The sequence below is a fragment of the Leucoraja erinacea genome, chromosome 7 (assembly GCF_028641065.1).
Source record: "Leucoraja erinacea ecotype New England chromosome 7, Leri_hhj_1, whole genome shotgun sequence".
Taxonomy (NCBI): domain Eukaryota; kingdom Metazoa; phylum Chordata; class Chondrichthyes; order Rajiformes; family Rajidae; genus Leucoraja; species Leucoraja erinaceus.
In genome coordinates, this window is record NC_073383.1 from 26,420,470 (window position 1) to 26,444,909 (window position 24,440).

General features: G+C 41.8%; 1 protein-coding gene across 3 annotated transcripts in view; it reads right to left on the bottom strand.

Annotated features, from left to right (window-relative positions):
* kalrna (kalirin RhoGEF kinase a) overlaps nt 1–24,440 on the bottom strand; it is a 584,657-nt gene that overhangs the window by 145,330 nt on the left and 414,887 nt on the right. For all 3 annotated transcript variants that reach the window (XM_055638050.1, XM_055638045.1, XM_055638046.1), the window contains exon 34: nt 6,498–6,744. In XM_055638050.1, coding sequence (XP_055494025.1) covers nt 6,498–6,744 — 247 coding nt within the window. The remainder of the gene's footprint in view (nt 1–6,497; nt 6,745–24,440) is intronic.

The following is a 24,440-nucleotide window of genomic DNA, read 5'->3' on the forward strand; positions in this document are numbered from 1 at the left end:
GATTGTATTCTTTGGGTATTTACAAAAGGGTTTAGAGGAATATGGACCAAAGATGGGCAGGCGGAACTAGTGTAGATGGGGCATCTTGGTCGGCATGGATGAGTTGAGAGGTAGGGCTGGTCAGCGTTATCTTTAACATCAATGATTCTCTGCACATTCATTGGTGCAAGTACACTTCTTTCCTGCATTCTACCACCACTGCACCTTATCTCAGTTTCCAATTCTCTCTTGTTTGTTGCCATGTACTTTGCATAGTTTACTTAGGTATGTTACAATACTTACCTTCAGCGGCGCTGCAGTTCTGCCACTGGCCGTGTGCACGATTTTGGCGCGTTTGAGGAGGAGGCGGGGTTAAAACGCATTTTTTTCTGGCCTGGTCCTGGATTATATTTTGTTGGAGTGCAAGCTTTTGTTGAAGAATTGTTCCGACAGCTGTTCTGTGTATTTTTTTTTTTAATCGCCCGACAAGTTCAGTGCTGGAGTATTTTAAAATCAGCTTCTAAAGCTATCAACGTCGACAAATTTCACGTACGGGACAGGTAAAGGAAAGCCGTTTATTTTATGTATAAAAGTGCTCCTTAAGATGCCTTTAATTCACATTTTACGTTGCGAAACGGTGATTTTTTCCCCATACGAACCAGCAGTATTTTTCCTGCTGATATGGGGTTTAAATTCACCACAACCGCAATGTTCCAAATGATCGCGTTCCAGAAAAACCCACTCGTAAGATGATTTAAATGGCCATTAATTTACAGGTATTAAACATTAAATTCCTTCCATTTGGCCTATAAATCCATGACAATGAGATTTAAAAATTGTTATATTGTGAATGATTGTGTGAATGTTATTTGGACACTTTCATTTCCAATAATCCTGGCTATTTAAAAATGTTAATGTTTTCTTAAGAAATTGATAGATGTTTAGATCTAGTAATTGAATTTTGTAATTAGCTACAATTAGGTAACTAACTAATTATATGCTTTAATTTCAAGTCATCCAAGTAAGATTGTTTCATATTTGTTTCAGAATGCTTCAATCTATAATAACTGAAAATTTATTTCAGTTCTCTTAATTTTTAAGAAAGTTATGGGCTTTTGACTGACCTCGATCACAGCTTTTGAGTTAAGTCAATGGAAAAGCAATAGGGAACAAGATGCTAATTTCCGAGTATGAAAATGGCCATAACTTTTTTAATACGGAAGATATGAAAGTGAATTAGGTGTCATAACGTCTTTTTATGCTTTATCTGATGGGATAAATTACAGACTTGATTTTTAAAATCTCAAAATGTTGTAACATTGCTAGTTTACCCATGTCATTTATTCTAATCCTGATTTCCCCGTGCCACATCTTGCTCACAAAGAAGTTCTATCATCACAGATACATCCTCTCAAGTCCTTAAAAGTATGACACCAACTCGTTTTTCTTGCTGAGAAAGGTCACACATAGCAGGAAGCTGTGACTGCCGGAGGTGTGAATTAACAAGGTCACTTCATGCGTCACGCTCTTTTGTCTTCTCATGGTCATCACTCCCCGCACACTCCTCGCATGGCAATCTGCTGTCGTGTTCAGCTACATAATAATTCTCAGTGGCACTCGTTTGTTTCGAAAATGTTCCAATATCACAGATAAGGCATAGTTAAGGTAGAGTCAGAACCTTTCTCCAAGGGTGAAAATATCAAATACTAGAGGGCATCGCTTTAAGGTTAGAGGGGCAAAGTTTAAAGGAGATGAGTGGGGAAAGTTTTTTTTACACAGAGGGTAGTGGGTGCCTGGAATGTGCTGCCATGGGTTGTGGTCGAGATGGATACGGTAGTGCCGTTTAAAAGGCTTTTGAATAGGCACAGGGATATGCAGGGAATGGAAGGATATGGAACATGCACAGGCAGGTAAGAGTTAGTCTGAGCATCATGTCCAGTATGGATATTGTGGGCCGAAGCTCCTGTTCCTGTGCTGGACTGTTCTATGTTATCACTGATGCTTGAAAAAGACTCAGCCAGCCTTCTTGAAAATGCATCACCTGACCTGACCCTTGCAAAGCCCAATTTAGAGGCTGATTCAGCATCAACATTAGTGCAAAGGCCCGAATGGGAGGTCTTCATATGATGAATGATCAACCAAAATGGATAGGATAGGTTCAGAGGGATATGGGTCACATGCAGGCATCGAAAGATGGTGTAGATGGAGCATGTTGGTCGGCATGGGCAAGTTGGTTTGAAGGTCCTGTTTCCACATTGTATAACTCTATGACTCTATAATGGTGTGGAAGGCAGGACAGGGGGATATATTTCTCGAGGGAGTTGGTTCATTGTGAGAGGAAGATCACAAGCTGCAGAGTACTCAGTTGGCCAGGCTGCCAATGAGGAGTGTTAGATAAACAACTGCAAGGGCTTGGTGCACTGGGCATCTTACCAACAGGTAGAAATGTGCTATTTTGAGAACACAAAAAATACTGTAAGTATTGCTTCAGGATGAGCGGTGCAAGTATTAACTCCCAGTGTGTAGGGGTGTTGGCATCTGTCCAATTGGGTGTGCATGTCACCATAATACCAGGACTTTTTGTGCTTTAAAAAAAAACTGTCTTCATCGGAAACTAAAGTTCTTTGGGTAAATAGTTAGCAGAGTAAAACAGATCTATTAGTGGATCACAAAAGAGAATTAATTTAAAGACAAGAAAATCCAAAATATTGGAAGACAGGCTGACTATAAACCACAGATAGACACAAAGTGCTGGAGTAACTCAGTGGGTCAGGCAGCATCTCTGTAGGTATGTTACAAAACCTACCTGAATCGTGGCTGAGCATCTGCCCTGCCCCGTGTGCGCGATTTTGGCGCTGTTTAGAGGGGGCGGGTTTAAAACGCGATTTTTACTAGGCTGTTCCAATCGAAAATGTTCAGCCTAGTAAATCATTAACGGAAAATCGCTGAAAGACCCCGTCGCAAAAGGTATTATTAGTTTTTATGGCCTTGTATAATATTTATAGTAGTTTAAAAATCACTCTCTCACTCCGCAACCTCTCGCAGCCCCAGGGTTTTATAAAGCAACCAATTAAAGGTATGTACCTTATTTTTACATTAAATGGGGCTTGTATATAACCCTGTATTTAAAGTTTTCTATAGCGAGTAGTTCATTTTGGGCTCTTTATATCCCACAGTATTTTTCTGGGCACTTGAGGGCACAAATCCAGCGCAATGTGAACGTTCTAAACCAGCGCGTTCACAGGAACCCACTAGAAAGCCGATTTAAATTGACTTTAATTTACAGCAAATGAACACTAAATTCCTTCCATTTGGCCTATAAATTGATGTAAATGAGATTTAAAAATCATGTTTTATTGTGAATTATTTGTGAATATTATTTGGACACTTGGGCTATTTAAAAATGTTAATCATTTATTAAGAAATGGATAGATGTTTGAAGTTTGAAATTGAAGTTTGAAATTAGCTACAATTGGGTAACTAACTAATTATATGCTTTAATTTCAGGTCATCCAAGTAAGATTATTTTATATTTGTTTCAGAATGCTTCAATCTATGATAACTGAAAATTTCATTCAGTTCTCTTAATTTTTAAGAAGGTTGTGGGCTTTTAACTGTCCACGATCACAGCTTTTTTGTTATGTCCATAGAAAATCAATAGGGAACAAGATGCTAATTTCCGAGTATGAAAATGGCCATAACTTTTTTTATTACTTGAGATATGAAAGTGAATTAGGTGTCAAATTAAACTTATTGTTATGCTTTATCTGATGGGATAAATTGCAGACTTGATTTTTTAAATCTCAAAATTTTGTAACATTGCTCAGGCAGCATCTCTAGAGAAAAAGGATGGGTGACGTTTCGGGTCAGGACCCTTCTGAAGAAGGGTATAAACTACCCTTCGGCAAACTATCTTTGGCATAAACTAACATCTGCATTACTTTGTTTCTAAACAATAAACCACATTTAGTTTTATGGTTATACAATGAGTTTCTGGAACAAGCTGCCAGGGGTGGCGGTGGAGGCAGATAGGATAGCAGCAGTTAAGAGGCTTTTAGATAGCAGGGAGTGCATTGACATGGATCACATGCAGGCAGAGGAGTGTAGTTTAACTTTCCATTATGTTCAGCATGGAAATTGCAGGCAATTATGTGTATCTTCCAGAATGCAGACAAGATTGATCATAATAATTATACGGGAGTTTCTGGGAAAATCATTAGAATCATTTCTAATTTAATTTTTAATTTAATTTAATTTTAATTTTTATTTTATTCTTTATTTCGAACAGAATAAAAGAATAAAACGCAAGTGTGGAACAGCATACAAAAAACAAAACAAGAATATTTATAAAGTGTCATAAACAATACCTATAAATAAATGAAATCGTATGTGTCCGAAAAAGAGCAGGAAGAAGCCAAAGCTTATTAATTCCCACCCCTTATTCAACTGCTTGTAATTATCTTATACAAATTTAGCAGTTATATGTACACCATATGTACACCAGCCACTATATGTACACCAAATTATTTACATTTATACACTAATCAAATATTTACAAAGCCATACAAAAAAGAAAAAAAGAAAAAGAAAAGAAAAAACCCTTATATACTATACAGAATCTTAGTCATATATACAACCCATCACTCTATAATCGCCCTTCCCAATACAATCAGTATAACAAATATCCCACTCATAATCACCTATCCTCATCCCAATATCCTTTTAAACAAGTGTTTTTGTACATCTTTTTAAACTGAATTATGCTTGTGCTAAGTTTTATCTCCTGTTCCAGACCATTCCACAAATTCACACCACAGATTGCTATGCACATACTAATGCATCTTCAATTAGAAAGGTGCAGTTTAATCAAGAGCAGTCAATATGTATTTGATAAGAGAAAGTCATGTCTAACTAACTTGATAGAACCTGGATTAAAGAGACACAGAGTGCTGGAACGCTCAGCGGATCAGACAGCTTCCCTGGAGAACATGGATAGGTGATGTTTTGGGTCAGGACCCTTTTTCAGCCTCAGAAAAAACAGAGTTTTCAGACCCAGAGTTGATGTTGTAATAGCCCCTGCCTCAACTACCTCCTCTAGCGGCTCGTTCCATACACCCACCATCTTTTGTCTGTAAAAGTTACCCTTCACTTTCTTATTAAATCTTTCCCCTCTCACCTTAAACCTATGTCCTCTTGTTCTCGATTCCCCTCCTCTGAATAAAAGACTTTGTGCATTCACCCTATCTGTCCCCCTTATTATTTTATACACCTTGATAAGATCACCCCTCATCATACTGCTCTCCAAGGACGTCTTTGCTATTGAGGCAAACTAACTTACCCATTACTGATTATTAATTTATTGTGTTTGTGCTTGTTGTATATTTACGTGTGTGTTATTGCGTTAGTGGGCTTCTAAAGCTGCATCATGTAAAAATTTAATTGTTCGGTTGCCAGTACACATGATAATTAAACAGTCATTTTTTTCTTCATGGATTTTCAGGCAAACAGTGCCGGCAGTCAATGGCAATGGCATTTACACTTGACATTGTACTCTGTCACCATGTTTTATCTGCAGCACATAAGAGATCTGCAATTACTTGTATATCGAAATATAGAAAATAGGTGCAGGGGGAGGCCATTTGGCCCTTCGAACCTGCATCGTCATTCATTGTGATCATGGCTGATTATCCACAATCAGTAACCCGTGCCTGCCTTCCCCCCCATAACCCTTGATTCCGCTAGCTCCTAGAGCTCTATCTAACCCTCTTATAAATTCATCCAGTAAATTGGCCTCCACTGCCTTCTGTGGCAGAGAATTCCACAAATTCACAACTCTCTGGGTGAAAACATTTTTTCTCATCTCAGTTTTATATGGCCTCCCCTTTATTCTTAGACTGTGGCCCCTGGTCCTCATTCGGAAAATGTTTCCTGCATCTAGCTTGTCCAGTCCTTTTATAAGTTTCTATAAGATATCCTCTCATCCTTCTAGATTCTAGTGAATACAAGCCCAGTCTTTCCAATCTTTCCTCATATGACAGTCCCGCCATTCCTGGGATTAACCTTGTGAACCTACGCTGCACTGCCTCAATAGCAAAGACATCCTTCCTCAAATTAAGAGGCCAAAACTGCACACAATACTCCAGATGTGGTCTCACTAGGGTCATGTACAAATGCAGAATGACCTATTCACTCCTATACTCAAATCCTCTTGTTATGAAGGCTAACATGCCATTAGTTTTCTTCACTGCCTGCTGTACCTGCACCAAGCCAAATTATTAGCATTTCCTCTCAAAAGGACAGGTCAATATCAAGATGTTCTTACAGAATCGTGAATCTTTAGGACATTGTGTTGGGTCAAATCCCAATAAAACACTTCAAATAAAATCCTGCTTATTTTAGAAGAGACTATTATAATAATATGAAATGAAATCCTGCACATAAATCCAAACTAGATAGTCTTCAACCATTCAATCCTGATGTTACTCAGGACCCCACAATAAAGAAAGCATTATAATTACCTTTTCCAGATGGGAAGAAACATTCCATCTCCACACTGCTGCGGGAATGCGAGATACAGAGGGTGCTACTGGGAACTAATCCTTCCAGCGGAGGGCTTCTGTCAGTTGTACGTACCAAGCACCAGCCTGGTCTTTCACTCGGTCTCTCCAACAGCTCAACTGTCTGCCCTGTTTGGATGTTGAGCTCACTGCTATTGTTTGCAATGAAGTCTTGTAGCACCACGGTTAACTCACAACCTCCGGAAAGCTGTTGGGAGAAGAGAAGTAGGTATTTGAACTAGGATAACTTAAAGTCCTGTTATAAAAGTTTTCAAAAGATAACTGTTTTTCATAAATTCATACCGTCATATAGTGTAGAAGACAGGCCCTTTGGTCCCTTACCCATACTTACCAACATGCCCATCCACACTAGTACCACATGCCTTCATTTGGCCCATATCCCTCTAAACGTATCCTATCCATGTACCTGGCCAAATGTTTTTTAAACGTTGTAATAGCACCTGCCTCAATTACCTCCTCCAGTGGTTCATTCCATGTACCTACCATCCTCAGGTTCCCCCCTCACCTTAAGCCTATGTCCTCTGGTTCTTGATTGTATTTATTTGATTCTTTCTCAAAGATATAGGAACAAAATCACCTCTGAGTTGCAAAATGAACTGGGTACAGATCACTGTTCTTTCATCATCAGTTAAAATTGCAGCATTCCTGACTCAGAGCACCGCAGTGATCTTTGCATCACATATGGCAGTCAAAAGGCCAGAAAGTTGAAGGTCACAATTCTCTTCTCAAAGATAACCAGCACATGGAAATATAAGTGCTGGCTTTGAGAATGAATACATCAAATTGTATTATTTGCTGGTTCCAACTACTTTAAGAGAAATTGCTGGAATCTGGAGGTAGAAATTCAAACTGCTGGAGGAACTCAGTGGACCGAGCAGCATCTGTGGAGGAAAAGGAATTATTTGATGTTTAGGGTGGAGACCCTATGATGTCGCCAATTTTTAGTTCCCACCCAACAGATGCAGCTCGGTACACTCTGTTCCTCCAGCATCTCTCCAATTAATTCAATATGGTCTGGGCCATTCTCCCATTTGGTTTTTACTTTCAATGAATTTGGGCTTCTCTAAAACTCTGCTCCGAGTATCCTCATCCGCAGTAAGTACCTTCCCTTTATCATCTCAGTGTCTATGGACCTATCCTGGCTTATGACCAGCAGTCCCTTGATTTTACATTTCTAAAGCTCTAAACCCCTCCATAGTCTTCATTATTTTCTGTCTGATCCCTTTTGGACAAGGCTCCACATTTTCCATGAATGTCAGTAGGATACTTATGTGCCATTCTTTCCTGTAAACATGAGAGTGAATGCTGTGCTCGGTCTAAACTTCTGTCTCCTAACAACAAAAGGATCAAATTACACACTGCAGAGAACATTCAATTATAATTCCATCAACAGGATCGGGCAACACATTCCAAACAAGTGTTTAAGAGGGAACTGCAGATGCTGGAGAATCGAAGGTTACACAGAAAAGCTGGAGAAACTCAACGGGTGCAGCAGCATCTATGGAGCGAAGGAAATAGGCAACGTTTCGGGCCGAAACCCTTCTTCAGACTGATCGGGGGTGGGGGTGGGTGGGGACAAGAAAGGGAAAAGGAGGAGTAGCCAGAAGACTGGAGGGTGGGAGGAGACAGCAGGGGAGCTGAGGGAGGGGAGGAGACAGCAAGGACTAACAGAGGAGACAGCAGCGGACGCAATAGATGAGGTTGGAAGAGATGCAGGTAAACCTCTGTCGCACCTGGAACGATTGCTTGGGTCCTTGAACGGAGTCGAGGGGGGAGGTAAAGGGAGGTAAAGGGGAGGTAAAGACATCTATTGCGTCCGCTGCTCTAGATGTCAGCAGATCTATATCGGTGAGACCAAGCGGAGGTTGGGCGATCGTTTCGCCGAACACCTCCGCTCGGTCCGCAATAACCAAGCTGACCTCCCGGTGGCTCAGCACTTCAACTCCCCCTCCCACTCCACCTCCGACCTCTCTGTCCTGGGTCTCCTCCATGGCCACAGCGAGCAGCACCGGAAATTGGAGGAACAGCACCTCATATTCCGTTTGGGGAGTCTGCACCCCGGGGGCATGAACATCGAATTCTCCCAATTCTGTTAGTCCTTGCTGTCTCCTCCCCTTCCTCAGCTCCCCTGCTGTCTCCTCCCACCCTCCAGCCTTCTGGCTACTCCTCCTTTTCCCTTTCTTGTCCCCACCCACCCCCACCCCCGATCAGTCTGAAGAAGGGTTTCGGCCCGAAACGTTGCCTATTTCCTTCGCTCCATAGATGCTGCTGCACCCGCTGAGTTTCTCCAGCTTTTCTGTGTAACATTCCAAACAAGTATTTGGCTGTGCTCTGTCCTCCCATCTGACTATCAGAAAAGTAGCCCAGTACTCTTGTGCTGCAAATGGACATCGACATATCTGATCAAGCATAACAGATGTCAAAGACGAAAACACATATGACAACCCTTCTTATATCAGAAGACAAAGGCTTTATCACCCTTCTCCCTAACATAATCACACAGTCAGGAAAACCTGCAATGACTTATCGAGAACCTGGTTGGCTGTCCCAATGGTCCTAGTGCCACCGGTGTATAAAATCTTAAGGGGAATAGATAGTATGAATTCATACTCGGGTCCTTTACCCAGAGTAGAAGAATCAAGAACCAGAAGACACAGGTTTAAGATGAGGGGGAAACGTGGAATAGGAATCTGAGGGGGGACGTTTTCCACACAGATGGTGGGTATATGGAAGGAGCTGCCAAAGGAAGTAGTTGAGGCAGGTACTAAAATAACATTTAAAAGGCATTTGGACAGGTACGTGGATAGGATAGATTTAGAGGAATGTGGGGCAAATGGGACTAATGTAGGTGGTTAATTTTGGTCGGCATGGGCACCTTTGGGCTAAAGTGCCTGTTTCTATGCTGTATGACTCTAAGATTATGTGATCGTACAGTAGTTAGTTCCGTGTTGTGCAAAGGCATAGAGCAGTGATACTGCGCTATGTAATATAGTAGTATCCACATGTGTTGTGGAATAATAGTTAGGGCCTGGTAGGAGGGGCAGCTTCTGAAGAGATTTCAGGGGATGTTTTTTGAAGGACCTGGGCCAATGTTGGAAGTGACAGTGCTGGTTCCAAAAGGTGAAGCAAGGCAAGTAGATCAAGTACAAGTGGTGGAAAATTTAGCGTCCTAAGACCATAAGAATTGTAATGGCAAAGGAAGCGGATAAAATCATTCTGAGGTAAAAAAAACAATCATCTGGGGTTGGGTCAATTTCAATGGGGTGAGATCAGATCTGGGGTTGGGTGATTTGAACTGAAAACTTGGCAGGCAAAAAACTATGTGAACCCAGGAGAGCCATTTATTTCATCCACAGTCCAGCTTTTTTCCACATGAGGAAGAGAATTGCAAAACTTAAAGTCATGGCTCCTTGGCTGAACAAAAAGAGAGTAAAATATTACAGAACAAAGAAGCTTATGACTGTTGCTGACATGTGGAACCAGGATAAATATAGTATGTTTGGATTAATTAAAAACATTTTTAAAAGACTCATAGACTAAAATTGGAGTAGTTCAGCGGATTAGGCAGTATCACTGGAGGACATGATAGGCAACTTCGGGTCCCATCTGAAGAAAGATCCTGACCCGAAATGTCCCCTATCCATGTTCTCCAGAGATGGTGCCTGACTCGCTGATTTACTCCAGCACGTTGTGTATCTTTTTGTAAACCAGCATCTGCAGTTCCTTGTTTCTTAATTAAAACATAAGAGAGGCAAAGAGAGAATTTGAGAAACGACTAGCAACAAATGTTACAGAGAATCCAACAATATTCTTCAACAGAAACAAAGAACTGCAAAATGCTTGTTTACAGAAAGAAGCACAAAGTGCTTGAATAACTCAACATCTCTGGAAGACATGGATAAGCAACATTTTGAGCCAGGGCCCTTCTTCACAATATTCTTGTGACACCTGAACAGGAAAAGCGTTGCAAGTGGAGAAGTGGGCCTTATCAAAGACCAACCAGGAAGTCATGAACGGCCGAGATACTGAATGAGTACTTTATGATAAGAAACAAATACTGCTGGAATCTCAGCAGAAGCAAGCACAGTTGAGATTCAGGATAGACTAAAATTGGATTAAGGCAGTGATAGCTGCACTTATAGTGGATTAACCAGTTGTCTAGATGGGTTGCATCTTAGGTTGCTGGGGAAAGAGAGGAGACCATGACATAATTTTCTAGGAGTGGTGGCAAAGACTGAAACTGGCAAATGGATGTTAGATCCTTGTTCCGAAGAGGATATAGGAATAATCACAATGACTGCAGATCAATCCCGAATAAGTAAAGAGAGAATTTAATGGAGATCTGTTTGAGGGTGAATTGATTTGTTAAAGACAAATTGTATAATTTAATTTAGAGATACAACCTGGAAACAAGCCAGTCAGCCCAGCTAGTCCACACCGACCATCACCTGTTCACAATAGTTCTATGTCATCCCACTTTCGCAGCCACGCCCTACATCAAAGTCAATTTACAAAAGTCAATGAACCTACAAACCCGGACGTTTTGGGAAACTAGCAACACCTAGTGGAATCCCAAGCCGTCACAGAAACAATGTGCTAACTCCACACAGACAGCACCTGGGGTCAGGATCAACCCCAAGTCTCTGGTGCTGTGAAGCAGCAGTTCTAATAACTGCGTCACTGTGCTACCCTTAATCATATCATACTCCATGATGGCTTTTGATAAAGGAATTTAGTTGATATGGTCTACTGACTTGCAAAAGTTTTTAATAAAGTGTGTATTACATGTTTTTCCTCAAGAACGAAGGTCATGGAAGAAAGGCAATGTACAGTATGAGTAGAGCCAAATGTCCACCAAAATTACAACAAACTTCAACCAAACAAACACAGACTACAGACACAAAATACTGGAGTAACTCAGCGGATCAAGCAACAACTTTGGAGAAAAGGAATAGGTGATGTTTCAGGTCGAGACCCTTCTTCAGACTGAGAGTCAGGGGCAAGGGGATATATAGATGGTACTTAGGACAAATGAATGGAAGATAAGCAGAAAGCAACGATAATCAAGGAAATGTGGAGCCCACAATGGTCCATTGTAGGCTGTGGGAGAGGTGATAACATTTGATAATACAGACAGTGAGACTTAACAGGACGTCGCTCATTTGTCCTATGTACCGTCTATATCTCTCATTGCCCTTTCCCCTGACACTCAGTCTGAAGAAGGGTCTCACCCCAAAGCATAACCTATTGTTTTTCTCCAGAAATGCTGTCTGACCCGCTGAGTTACTCCAGCTTTTTGCTTTTTCCATGTCTTCCATTTAAACCAGCCCCTCCATAAATACAGACTACACAATTGACTGAAGTTTCTATTTCATTGAGCCATGAAAAAATATGATGCTTTTTAAAATAGGCTTTGAGTTAAAAAAAAATATTTGATGAATTAGTCACCGGGGCATAAACAGGATGCAATTGGAATTTAACAACCTGATTTTTCTCGGATTCCCTGCTGTCTGGCTGTCCATAATAGTTAAAACTCTATAGAGACAATTAGGGTTCCACCAAGTCTGGATTCAACCCAAAGACTTTGGAAATATTAATGGTTATTTTTTGTTGCTGGAAGTGCAACCCAATCATCAATGTTTCAATATTATAACAAACACAGAACGACATATTGGTCAAAACATGAAAGAGGATGACCTTCCCTTGAGCGGAGAGTGGACTAATTCGCTGTCGCAGGAACAAGATGGAACCATTTTCAAAGACTCGCAACAAGATAAGAAAAAGATCATACAATGAAAAATGGAGGGATATTGCATCGATCAAATTGGCACATGCATGTTTTTGGAATTACAAAATAAAACAACTACAGGGTAAACTTTAGTGACTTCAAAGGAAGCTGCAGACTGGATTGATTCATTGTTTACTGAGGAACTGACTCCTTCTGAATGAGTTATGTTCAAAATCCTTCACAGTTAATGAGAACTGTAGAATGTGACATATAAAGTTGGAAGACAGCTTGCAAGGGAAACCTACAGATCAAGGTGATTGCCTGTACAATTGGGGGTATGTTCGTGAGTATTGGAATGAGTTGTGTTTAGTATGGGAGTTACAGAGATGTATATTTGAGTTGAAGTTACAGCTAACATTAAAGATTAACGCTGTGTAAAGTCATTATAATGAAGGTGATATTAATGCACAGTACTTTATTTTATTTCGTATTATTTTTAGTAGTTTCTTGTAATATTTGATATAATGTGTAATGCATTATTTTGTTTGCTCAGTCTGAATAAACATTCAAAGGAGTTCTAGGCTGTAAAGCCCTGTAAGCCTTGACTAGTTCACTCCAATTAGGAAACAGATGTAGGAGCCAACCACCTAAGGTGGAATAGACAGCAAACTGGTACATTATAATAACCAGACAAGATTAGTGAAAAACGGATTTTGAGATCAGAGTTGAGTTCCCTGGCAGTTGATACTGGGGCAATAAGTTTTCTTGATGTGTAACAAGGAACTGTAGATGCTGGTTTAAACCGAAGATAGACACAAAAAGCTGGAGTAACTCCACGGCTCAGGCAGCATCTCTGGAGTGAAGTACGTTTCGGTTGGAGACCCTTCTTCAGACTGGTTAGGGATAAGGGAAACAAGAGATATAGACGGTGATGTGCAGAGATAAAGAACAATGAATGAATGATATGCAAAAAAGTTATGATGATAAAGGAAACAGCTGTTTGTAGAGTGAAAATGAGAAGCTAGTGTGACTGGGGTTGGGGAGGGATAGAGAGAGACGGAATGCTGGGGCTACCTGAAGTGAGATAAATCAATATTCATACCACTGGGCTGTAAGCTGCCCTATCGAAATATGAGATGCTGTTCCTTCAATTTGCATTTATCCTCACTCTGACAATGGAGGAGACCGAGGACAGAAAGGTCAATGTAGGAATGGGAAGGAGAATTGAAGTGTCCAGCAACTGGGAGATCAGGTTGGTTCTCGTGGGCTGAGCGATGGTGTTCCACGAAGCGATTGCCCAGTTTGCATTTTGATCTCAACGATGTACAAGAGTCCACATCTTGAACAACGGACACAGTAGGTTGGAGGAGGTGCAAGTGAACCTCTGCCTAACCTGAAACGACAATCGGGGTCCCTGGACAGAGTCGAGGGAGGAGGTATAGCGACAGGTGTTGCATCCTCTGTGGTTGCTGGGGAAGGTCCCTTTGGAGGGGAAACAAGGGCGGAGCTGCGGGGTACTGAGGAGACACGAGTGAGTGTTTAGGTGGGAAGGGATAAGTTAACCAGAGAGTTGCGGAGGGAATGGTCTCTGCGGAAGGTGGAAAGGAGTGGAGATGGGAAAATGTGGTTAGTGGTGGGAACCCGTTGGAAGTGGCGGGAATTTTGGAAAATTATGTTGTATGCGATGGCTGATGGGGTGGAAGGTAAGGACTAGGGGGACTGTTTCTGATGCGACTAGGGGGAGGGGGAGCAAGGGCGGAGCTGCGGGTTATTAAGGAGACATGAGTGAGGGCCTCATTTATGATGGGAGAGGGGAACCCCATTCCCTAAAGGATGAGGACATCTCGGATGTTCTAGTATGGAACACCTCATCTTGGGAGCAGATGGATTCTTAATATATATTAATCATTGGACTTGGGTGTACAAGGTACAATTTTCAAATCTGGAGGTGTAGTGAACTGTGAGGACTTACAGTGCCAGAAACCCATGTTCAGTCCTGATTACAGGTGCTGTCTGCAGGCAGTTTGTACCTTCGCCCAGTGACCGCGTGGGTTTTCTCTGGGTGCTCCGGTTTCCTCCCACACTCAAAGACGTACAGGTTTGTAGATTAATTGGCTACTGTAAATTGTCCCTTACGTGCAGGATAGTGCTAGTGTATGGGGTGTTTGCTGGCTGGCGCAGACTCGGTGGGCCGAATGGCCTGTTTCCATGCTGTAACTCCAAATTCTAAAGTAAAAACTTCAAAGAGATGACCAGGCTTCTGACTAGGGGAATACCACAGTGATCTGTGCTGGGTCCAATGTTGTTTGTTATCCATATTTACGACTTGGATAACAATACTATTAATGTGTATAGTAAATTGGCAGATGTGGTGATATAGTGGACAGTGAGCAAGGCAATCCAAGTTTACAAAAGGATGTGAATCAACAGGTGAAGTACGCTAATGAATGGCAGATAGAATGTAACTTTGACAAGTGTGAGATGATACATTTTGGTAGGGCAGGACTTGCACAAAGAACGGTGGCCCTGGAGAGAGTTGGAGAGCAAAGAGCCCTTCAGTGAAGGATTTGAAACATAACACTATGTTAAATTAGTTGATATTAGTTTGCAGTACTCTAATCAACATTTCATTATGTGTACCTCATTAAGATTTGGTTATCAAATCTAATTAACATTTTTGATTTCTTTACTCTTAATAAATAGGTTTACATTTGTTAAGTCCATGAATGTGTTAGGATTTGATGTGCAAAAATATGAATTTGTTGATATTCTGGTTTAGTCTTTACTGAGGACACGGGACGTTCAGGATTCATCTTTCCTGATCTAGAATGGGCAATGGTTTAGAGTGACGGGTGGTTAGAATGGATCATAGGCAAGATCAGCTTTAAAACATTGTTTTGGAGAAGTATCTCAACCTTTTCTCGCAGAGTTGCAGAACATTTAGGTTGTGAAAGGAACAACACAAAGGACCATTTTTTATCTGGGGCACGACAACACAGTTTATTTCACTTGTATACCTCCTCTGTGTATTTACACATGGTTTCGTACAAATAAAAGGAGAAACTGTGAACTATATTTAACATCAGGATTTGAAATGTCTCACAAAATTGGCAATAAGAACAGCACCTGAATTGTAGCTTTCCTGATTGAACAAGACTGCATGCCCTGTACGGGTTTATTAAGGTCGGAAATTGTGTCAACTTGCGTGTGAATTTATCCCTCCGGTAGCTGGAGTAACCATGGCAACAGGACAAAACAGATGGGCTGCTCCTACTGGTAATACACCATATTAAGGGTTATAGCAAGAAAGATTAAGTTAAAAGCAACATATCCATTATTGTAACCCACAGTTCATTCATCGTAGGAAAGAAAAAATAAAATGGTATGTTTTAGGATAACACAATTGGACGGCATGGGGGGGCAGCGGTAGAGTTGCTGCCTTACAGCGAATGCAGCGCCGGAGACTGGGGTTCGATCCCGACTACGGGTGCTGTCTGTACGGAGTGTGTGCGTTCTCCCCGTGACCTGCGTGGGTTTTCCTCGAGATCTTCGGTTTCCCCCCACACTCCAAAGCAGTACAGGTTTGTAGGTTAATTGGGTTGGTAAATGTAAAAAGAAAATTGTCCCTAGTGTATGTAGGATAGTGTTAATATGCAGGGATCGCTGGTCGGCGCGGACCCGGTGGGTTGAAGGGCCTGTTTCCGCGCTGTATCTCTAAACTAAAAACTAAACTAATCAAAGTGTGAACAAGCACATCAACAACTAGTGGAGGATAAAACAGGCAGCCATGGGGTACTATAGAGCAAGGGCTAGAGTGTCAAAAGCTAACACAGGAATCAGTACTTTACATGCACAGAACAGCATGTTGAAAGGTTAGACAATGCTAGATTAAGCTTATGATTCAGCCAATAATCACAAACAACTTGAATTAGAAATTCATGTGTTTAAGGGAAAAGTAAATGGAAAGGCAGCTTTAATAAGACAATAGATAGTGTTTAGTCAGAGAAGATGGATACAATATTAATGACGGAAATAGAGATAGTTTGAGTCAAGAGGTTATGTTTCCCTGAAATCCTGAAAGTGATAAGGCACGAGTTAGAAAGCCACTACCTTGTCACAAGTTGTTACTGACAATCAATATAATGCAGATTAGTAGAAACAAAGAACAGCAGATGCTGGATTATACCAAAGATAGACACACAGTGCTGGAGTAACTCAGCAGTTCAGGCAGCATCGCTGGAGATAAAGGATAGGTGGCATTTCGGGTCAGGACCCTTCTTCAGACACTCGACCTGAAACATCACCTATCCTTTATCTCCAGAGATGCTGCCTGACCCACTGAGTTACTCCAACACTTTGTGTCTATGTTTGATGCCGAGTAGTATCCACCAGGCTGACAAAAACACTTGATGGCAAGACCTTTCAAGGGATGGGAATAATCTGTTGGTGGGGGGGGGGGGGGGGGGGCTTACAACTTAAGCAAGAAGCAATATTAGAGGGGTTTTAGGGGAGTTTGTGAGACGGAACTGAATTCCTCACTCAGTCCTAGCATCCATCTTCCAGCTGCTACTGCAACAGAAACCTGAGTAGATATTATATCAAGATCAAGCATCGTAAAATAATGTTTCACCATGGACAACTGTTCAAGTGTAGTTGAGTACAGGACTGGGTCCAGTTCCCTGTTTAAACGGATGTATTTTATCCCAACTGCAACCACTCACGAAACAGTCATAGGGACTTCAATAAAAATACCCCTGAATTAATATTATTGAAACCATCTCTCAGAACAAGGCTCTGTGAAGAAACGCAGTGGGCATCTCAGTCCTCAACCAATGAACCAATGATGATATTGGGGGACCTCCTTTAATTAATTCCCAGTAATTTGCCATCTAGGGTGACACTATAGTGGTTACAGCTTCAACCACACAAAGACGCAGCAGAAATTTGGAAACGTCATCCCGTCACCCATTCCTTCTCTCCAGAGATGCTGCCTGCCCGCTGAGTTAAAGAGTGCCCATGGTAGACTCACGTATCACTACGGTAAACTCACGGGCTACTACGTTCTTACAACGAGTTTAAATGTTTCAAATTTTAACTTCAAGAGTAAATTTGACTCTTGGAAATCTTTAATCATGTTTAAAGTTTTTCAAGAGTTAACAAGTTTCCCGGGTACCTGCTGTTAGCGCCACGAGTCGCTAAGTTGAGTCCACAAGTTCCGACGTTCCTGCTACGTTAATTGTACGTGATTACCACAAGTTTAATTTGTTTTAAACTCGGGGTCACTCGTGGGTCGACTCGCTCCGTGAGACAGGGGTTTAAGTTTGTCAGTTGTCTGGTAAGCTCGATTAGCTGCAGCATAAATAATTGCAAAGGATCTCTACCCAAAATGTCACCCATTCCTTCTCTCCAGAGATGCTGCCTGTCCCGCTGGGTTACTCCAACGTTTTGTGTCTACCTTCAATCTCTGGATCAAATCAGTTTAGCATTCATTAGAGCTGCCTGAAATGTTAATGAACGATGTTAGTTCAAGGCTTCAAGGTTTCAAGGTTTGTTTATTGTCACATGTACCAATTAATGTACAGTGAAATTCAGATTGCCATACAGTCTCCCAAGCATTAGTTGTAAGATCAACATTTTCCATCTGTAGCACGGTAGCACAGTGGTACAGTTTCTGCCTTACAGCGCCAGAGACCTGGGTTCGATCCTGACCTCGGGTGCTGACTGTATGGTGTTTGTATTTCTCTGGATGCTCCAGTTTCTTCCCACATTCCAAAGACTTGTGGTTTTGTTGGTGAATTGGCTTCTGTAAATTGTCCCTAGTTTGTAGGATAGAACTAGTATACAGTGTTCAATGGTCAGCACAGACATGGTGGGCCGAAGGGTCTGTTTCCAGGCTGTATCTCTAAACTAAACTAAATATCTCCTACCTCTGCTAGTGTTTGTAATTCTCCTGATTAATACAGAACAATTATGAGTAAATGTACTGCTTGTACGACTCATGAAGTTATTATAAACACATCCCTCATTCAGCTCAATTTCCTGAATGTTCTGCTTTTCCATATAACCATATAACCATATAACAATTACAGCACGGAAACAGGCCATCTCGGCCCTACAAGTCCGTGCCAAACAACTTTTTTTCCCTTAGTCCCACCTGCCTGCACTCATACCATAACCCTCCATTCCCTTCTCATCCATATGCCTATCCAATTTATTTTTAAATGATACCAATGAACCTGCCTCCACCACTTCCACTGGAAGCTCATTCCACACCGCTACCACTCTCTGAGTAAAGAAGTTCCCCCTCATATTACCCCTAAACTTCTGTCCCTTAATTCTGAAGTCATAGATTATTTGTACCTTTGAAGAACAACTCAATGACCAGTTAATATTTTTTAGGAAAGAGGCCCTTTGAACCAATAAGTACACACTGACCATCGAGCACCCATTCACACTAGTTTTCCCATTTATCCCATGGGACAATTCCCATTTTCTCATCCACTCCCTATAGGTGCAATTTACAGAGGGCCAATTAACCTACAAACTCGCACACCTTTGGGACATGGGAGGAAACCAGAGCACCCTGAGGAAACCCATGTGGTCACAGGGGGAAACATGAAAACTTCACACAGAGTTTACCCGACGTCAGGATCGAACCCATGTCTCTGACGCTGTGAAGCAGCAGTTCTACCAGATAGTGCCTACATCGTTCCTTGTGTTCTGCCCATTCTCTTTATAGTACATACATGTGATTTTAAAAATGTCCTTCAGGGGAAAACCTTCTTCATTTATCATTATTTATTTCTTCATGGTTGCCTCGCAACTGGACAGGCTTGGAACTACGTTAATAAATTGAAAACTAATAACAAGACCACTAGTAAACATTTATAGGGAAATTCACTGATTATTGACACAGCTAAAGACACAGCTCCAATAGGGCAACATAGGAACCACCCTAGGTTAATGTTTTCTCCTGAGCTGAGGCAGCAGTACATGGGTTTAATTAAATCTTGCAAGTGGATCTTTCCAACTGATCAAAGAGTACACCGTTTCCAGTAATACTACTGCCTTGATTTATTTAAATGGCCAGGGTCTGAACAGGCCCTGTCAGTTTTCCAATCATTGTGTTCACTGTCTGCACAACCTGTCAATATCCAGAAATTGTATTATATTTCATTGGCATTGTATAGAAGCTCTAAATCTGTCCTAAGTAGACTGACCAAAAGCAATTCTCATAAAAGATCAATAACATGAAATGTTAATTCAGTTTTGATGCTTTACTTTATTCTAGATTTTAAAGATACAGCACGGAAACAGGCCTTTCGGCCCACCGAGTCTGCGCCGACCAGCGATCACCCCATACACGAACGCTATCCTACACACTAGGGACAATTTTACAACTTACCGAAGCCAATTAACCAACAAAAATGTACATCTTTGGAATGTGGGGGGAAACCGGAGCCCACGGAGTCACATGGAGAACGTATAATGTACAAACTTCTTACAGACAGCAACCGTAGTCAGGATCGAACCCGGGTCTCTGACACTGTTAAACAGCAACTCTATTGCTGCGACACTGTGCTGCCCCTGTGATGCTGACTGACCTGCTGAATATTTTCAATATTGTCAGTGTTTAGTTCTCACTAAACATAGGATTGCATGGTGTCCAGATGTCAACGAGATACTGGAAAATGTTGCTGAAGTTGTCCAGCTTGTATGGAACATAATAATCTGTTTACTGACTGAACACTTCTCAGATCTGCTTCGCCTTGTCAGACTACAAACCCGTCTCCAAATTGAATTTATTAGCCATCTGCATAGGGACAGTGCTGGCTGTCAATGCAGCTTAAAGATTAATGCCAAATTTATGAAATGGAACAAGTCGTTCCCATCTAGAACTGACTCAGTGATTTTTGTTACATATTTACTGTGAATCAGCGTGATTTGCACATCTGGGAACTCCTAATCAGGTGAAAAGTGATTAAGGCTCACACAATTTTTAAAATAGCTTTACAGAAAGGGGTGGCACAGTGGCTCAGCAGTAGGGTTGCTTCTTTACAGTGCCAGAGACCCAGGTTTGATCCTGCCTGTGCTCATCAGGCGGGTGTTTTTTGTACAGATTTTGTATGTTCAACCCATGACCTGTGTCGGTTTTCTCCGGGTGCTTTGGGTTCCTCTCCCACTCCAAAGACGTACAGGTTTGTAGATTAATTGGTTTTGGTAAAATTATAAATTGTCCCTAGTGCGTGTAGGATAGTGTCAATGTGCAGGGATTGTTGGTTGGTGCAGACTCGGTGGACGAAGGGCCTGTTTCCGCACTGTATCTCTAAACTAAACTAAACTAAAGTAACTCTCATTCACCATCCCCCAGAGATGCTAGGAAGGGGAAATCCATGCTTTAGAACAATATCTTATAACAATGTCTCGAAGTTGGCAAACATACTGCTGGTGTTTTTGATGGCTTTGTGTGCACCTTACACATTACAATGGGGACAAAGAAACAAACTAAGCAACGTCTTGATGATTAAGTGTTTCCCAGAATAACCCTGGTCACCAAAACAAACAATGCCTGGAGATACATTGTTGGCTAAAATGACTCATTAATCAACAAACTACCAATATATGACACAAAGGATTGGGGTATTGAGAAAAAAAATCAGATCAAGGTTTACTTTCATAAAAGGTTTGACATTTTAAATGTTAAGTAGGTGAAAGTAGTCCATGTGAAAAATGCATCATGTGTTTTCATCAAATTAAAAAACATTTTTAATTAATAAAAATCTAAATCCATGCTTGATTTACAGCTTTAAAGACATGGTGATGATCACATTATGATTACTACTCGCACAAGCAGTATTTTGATATGTAGGTGGAAACAACACTGATTATCTAATCAACTGTTACTGATGGACAAACTAAATTACAAGTGTACACTATGTTTCATCATCAATATGTATGTAGACAACTGCTGGTGAATGGCCTTCATTCTGGGTGAGCTTGTCAGGTTGGTGGGATATGATTAATGATGTTAAATATTCCATCAGAATATGGAGTAAAGATTGTTGACTGACTTACGAACTAAGAAGCATGGAGAAGGGTAGAGCTTGAGGCAAAGTGGTATGTAATATCACATCAGATACAATTGAACTGTTGAGCCAATGTGCAATTATGCTGTCTCACAGCACCAAAGACCCATATTTGATCCTAACCTCTGGTGGTGCCTGTGTGGAGTTTACACATTCTCCCTGTGACCAAGTGGGTTTCCTCCAGGTGATCCGGATTCCTCCCACATCCCAAAGAAGTGCAGGTTTGTAGGTTAATTGGTTTTGTAAAATTGCCTGTAATGTGCAGAGAGTGAATGAGAAAGTGGGATAATAGAGAACTATTGAGGAGAGGTGATCAATGGTCTGCATGGACTCGGTGGGCCAAAGGTCCTATTGCTGTATTACTAAAATAAACCAAAACTAAAGTAGAAACAAGGAACTGCAGATGCTGGTTTACATAAAAGACACAAAGTGCTGGAGTAACTCAGCAGGTCAGGCAGCGTCTCTGGAGAACATGGATAGATGACATTTCCGGTCGGGACCCAGACTGAGACTGAAGAAGGTTCCCGCCCCAGAAATGTCACTCATCCATGTTGTCTTTGGGTCTTTGTATCCACAAGCCTGGGTTATGGGTCCAATGACTTGAATTAAAATCCCTCCATGAGAACTGCAGATATAAGCTTCATTATTGAATAAAAATTGAGATAAAAATCTGTTTTCCAGATTACCATTTTGTTGGACTAACCCATTAGGTTGGTAATTAATGCCTCTCAGAGAAAAACAATTTCATACCTTATCTGGTCTGGAACATATGTGGTTCAAGGCTGCAAATGTGATTAATTCTTAACTGCTCTCTGAAATGTCTCGGTGTTGAAGTAGGATTGAACGATGTACTTTGGCAATGCCAGCAATGTTTACAGGCCTTGAATTTAAAACATGATTGTTATCCCCATGTCGGGGTGTAGAGGTTTTCTGCTTCGGAAGGCCATGGCCTGTACGGGGAAAGCCGCCGAGCCCGGCCCCTGCTTGTCCCCCCAAACACTGGAGAACCGAAGTGGAGGGAACCTGCGATGATGGTTGTGAGGGGGAAGGCTGGTAGGAAAATGAACGAGCTTCTTAAATTCCATGCCCTTGAGGTCGGCTGCAGGCAGCACCCCCAGGGTACAAAGATGGCCGGGCGAGGAGAAGAACGTCGGGTTGTTGAATGATCCAGTCAATGGGAATAGCTGGAGGCCCTGAAGCAGCCTGGGACTCGTCAGGATTGGGCGCTGCTCCATAAGACCTAGAGAGCGCGAATTGGACTTTGGAAATGGCGCCAATGCTGGTGACTCTAAAAAGAATTTCACTGTGTTTTGCACATGTGAGAATAAAGCACCATTGAACCATTAAAGAGTTTGGGAACAGAATGAGTTTGTAAAACGATATCATGAAGCTCTGCAGGTGATTATGTCCCATGCTGGACAAACAGCGGTTATATCAATCAACATGTGATTGATCTCTCTATATTGCATTTGTGGTGTGACCAGCACTTGAGAAATGGTATGTTTTCAAGTACACAAAGTGCTGGAATAACTCATCAGGTCAGGCAGCATCTCTGGAGAACATGGTTAGGTGATGTTTTGGGTCGAGACCCTTCTTCAGACATGGGTAATGTTTGGGTCGAAACCAGTTCTTTGCTCCTACATTTAGACTGCTCCACTGCAAAATCTCCTCACGGTTTGCCTACTTTGAAGACGTCCTCCTCTTCTCTCCGACAGAAATGCTGCCTGACCTGCTGAGTTACTCTAGCAACTTGTGTTCTTTAGTGTATTAATCCACATCTGCAGTTCCTTGTTAAGGAGCTGGTCCACGATCAGCTAAGGAACTGATCGTGGACTTTCGGAGGTACACACCATTGAATATAAATGGGGATACTGTGGATAGGGTGTTACACAAAAAAGCTGGAGAAACTCAGCGGGTGCAGCAGCATCTATGGAGCGAAGGAAATAGGCAACGTTTCGGGCCGAAACCCTTCTTCAGACTGTGGATAGGGTGAGCTGTTTTAAATACCTGGGAGTCCACATCTCTGATGATATGACATGGACATCGCACGCTGCAGCACTCGTGAGCCTTTACCACCTCAGGCAATTGAGGAAATTCAGAGTGTCTCTGAGGATCCTCCAGTGCTTCTACTCAGCAGCTGTGGAAAGCATCTTGTCTGGAAATATCACGATTTGGTTTGGGAACTGCTCTGCCCAGGATAAGAAGGCTCTGCAGAGAGTAGTGCGTTTGGCCGAACGCACTATGGGAACTACACTCAGCCTCCTGCAAGAACTATACATCATAAAGTGCAACTCCAGAGCCAACAAGATCATGGGAGACCCCTTCCACCCCAGCAACGGACAGTTCCAGCTGCTACAGTCAGGCAAACGCCTCTGTGGCCATGCTGTGAAAACGGAGAGGATGAGAAGGAGTTTCTTCCCAGAGGTCATTAGGACTGTAAACTCCTATCTCTCCAGGGACTAACTTTACTGTACCAATTTACTGTTGTGTGGTGTCTTTTTTAAATTGCTGTTTTTTTCCTTTTCTTCCCTCCCTCCCACAAATATGTAAAACAAATTCTGTTTGTAGTTTGTTTGTTTGTTTTTTTGCACAATTCGCGAGCATTGCCACTTTTAATTTCACTGCACATTTTGTATGTGTATGGGACAAATAAACTTGACTTGGCAGTATGGGTTTCCAATACAGGAGCAGGCCATCTCTAGAGGGGGAAGTCCTGCTACATCTTGACCTTCCATGAGAGAGTCTGAATGTGAAACCTTGAATTCATACATTTGACTTGCTGTACTACATCAGACAGGTGAGCCTTTTTTAATTGGACAGTGTATGTGGATCAACCATCGGGATCACACTGTGCCTGGAATCAGTGTCAGGGGAAGGGAGGGAAACTGGGGAAAGGGCAAGGGAAAAGGAACAGGGAGGGAGGATCAAAAGAAAGGAGATCTATTGGGAGCAGGAAAGTGGAGGGAGGAATGAAGGGTTTAGTGTGAGAGGAAGGGGAGGAGGTATGGAAGAGGGAAGGAGAGGGGTATAAAGTAGCAACGTTACAAAATTTTGAGATTTAAAAAATCA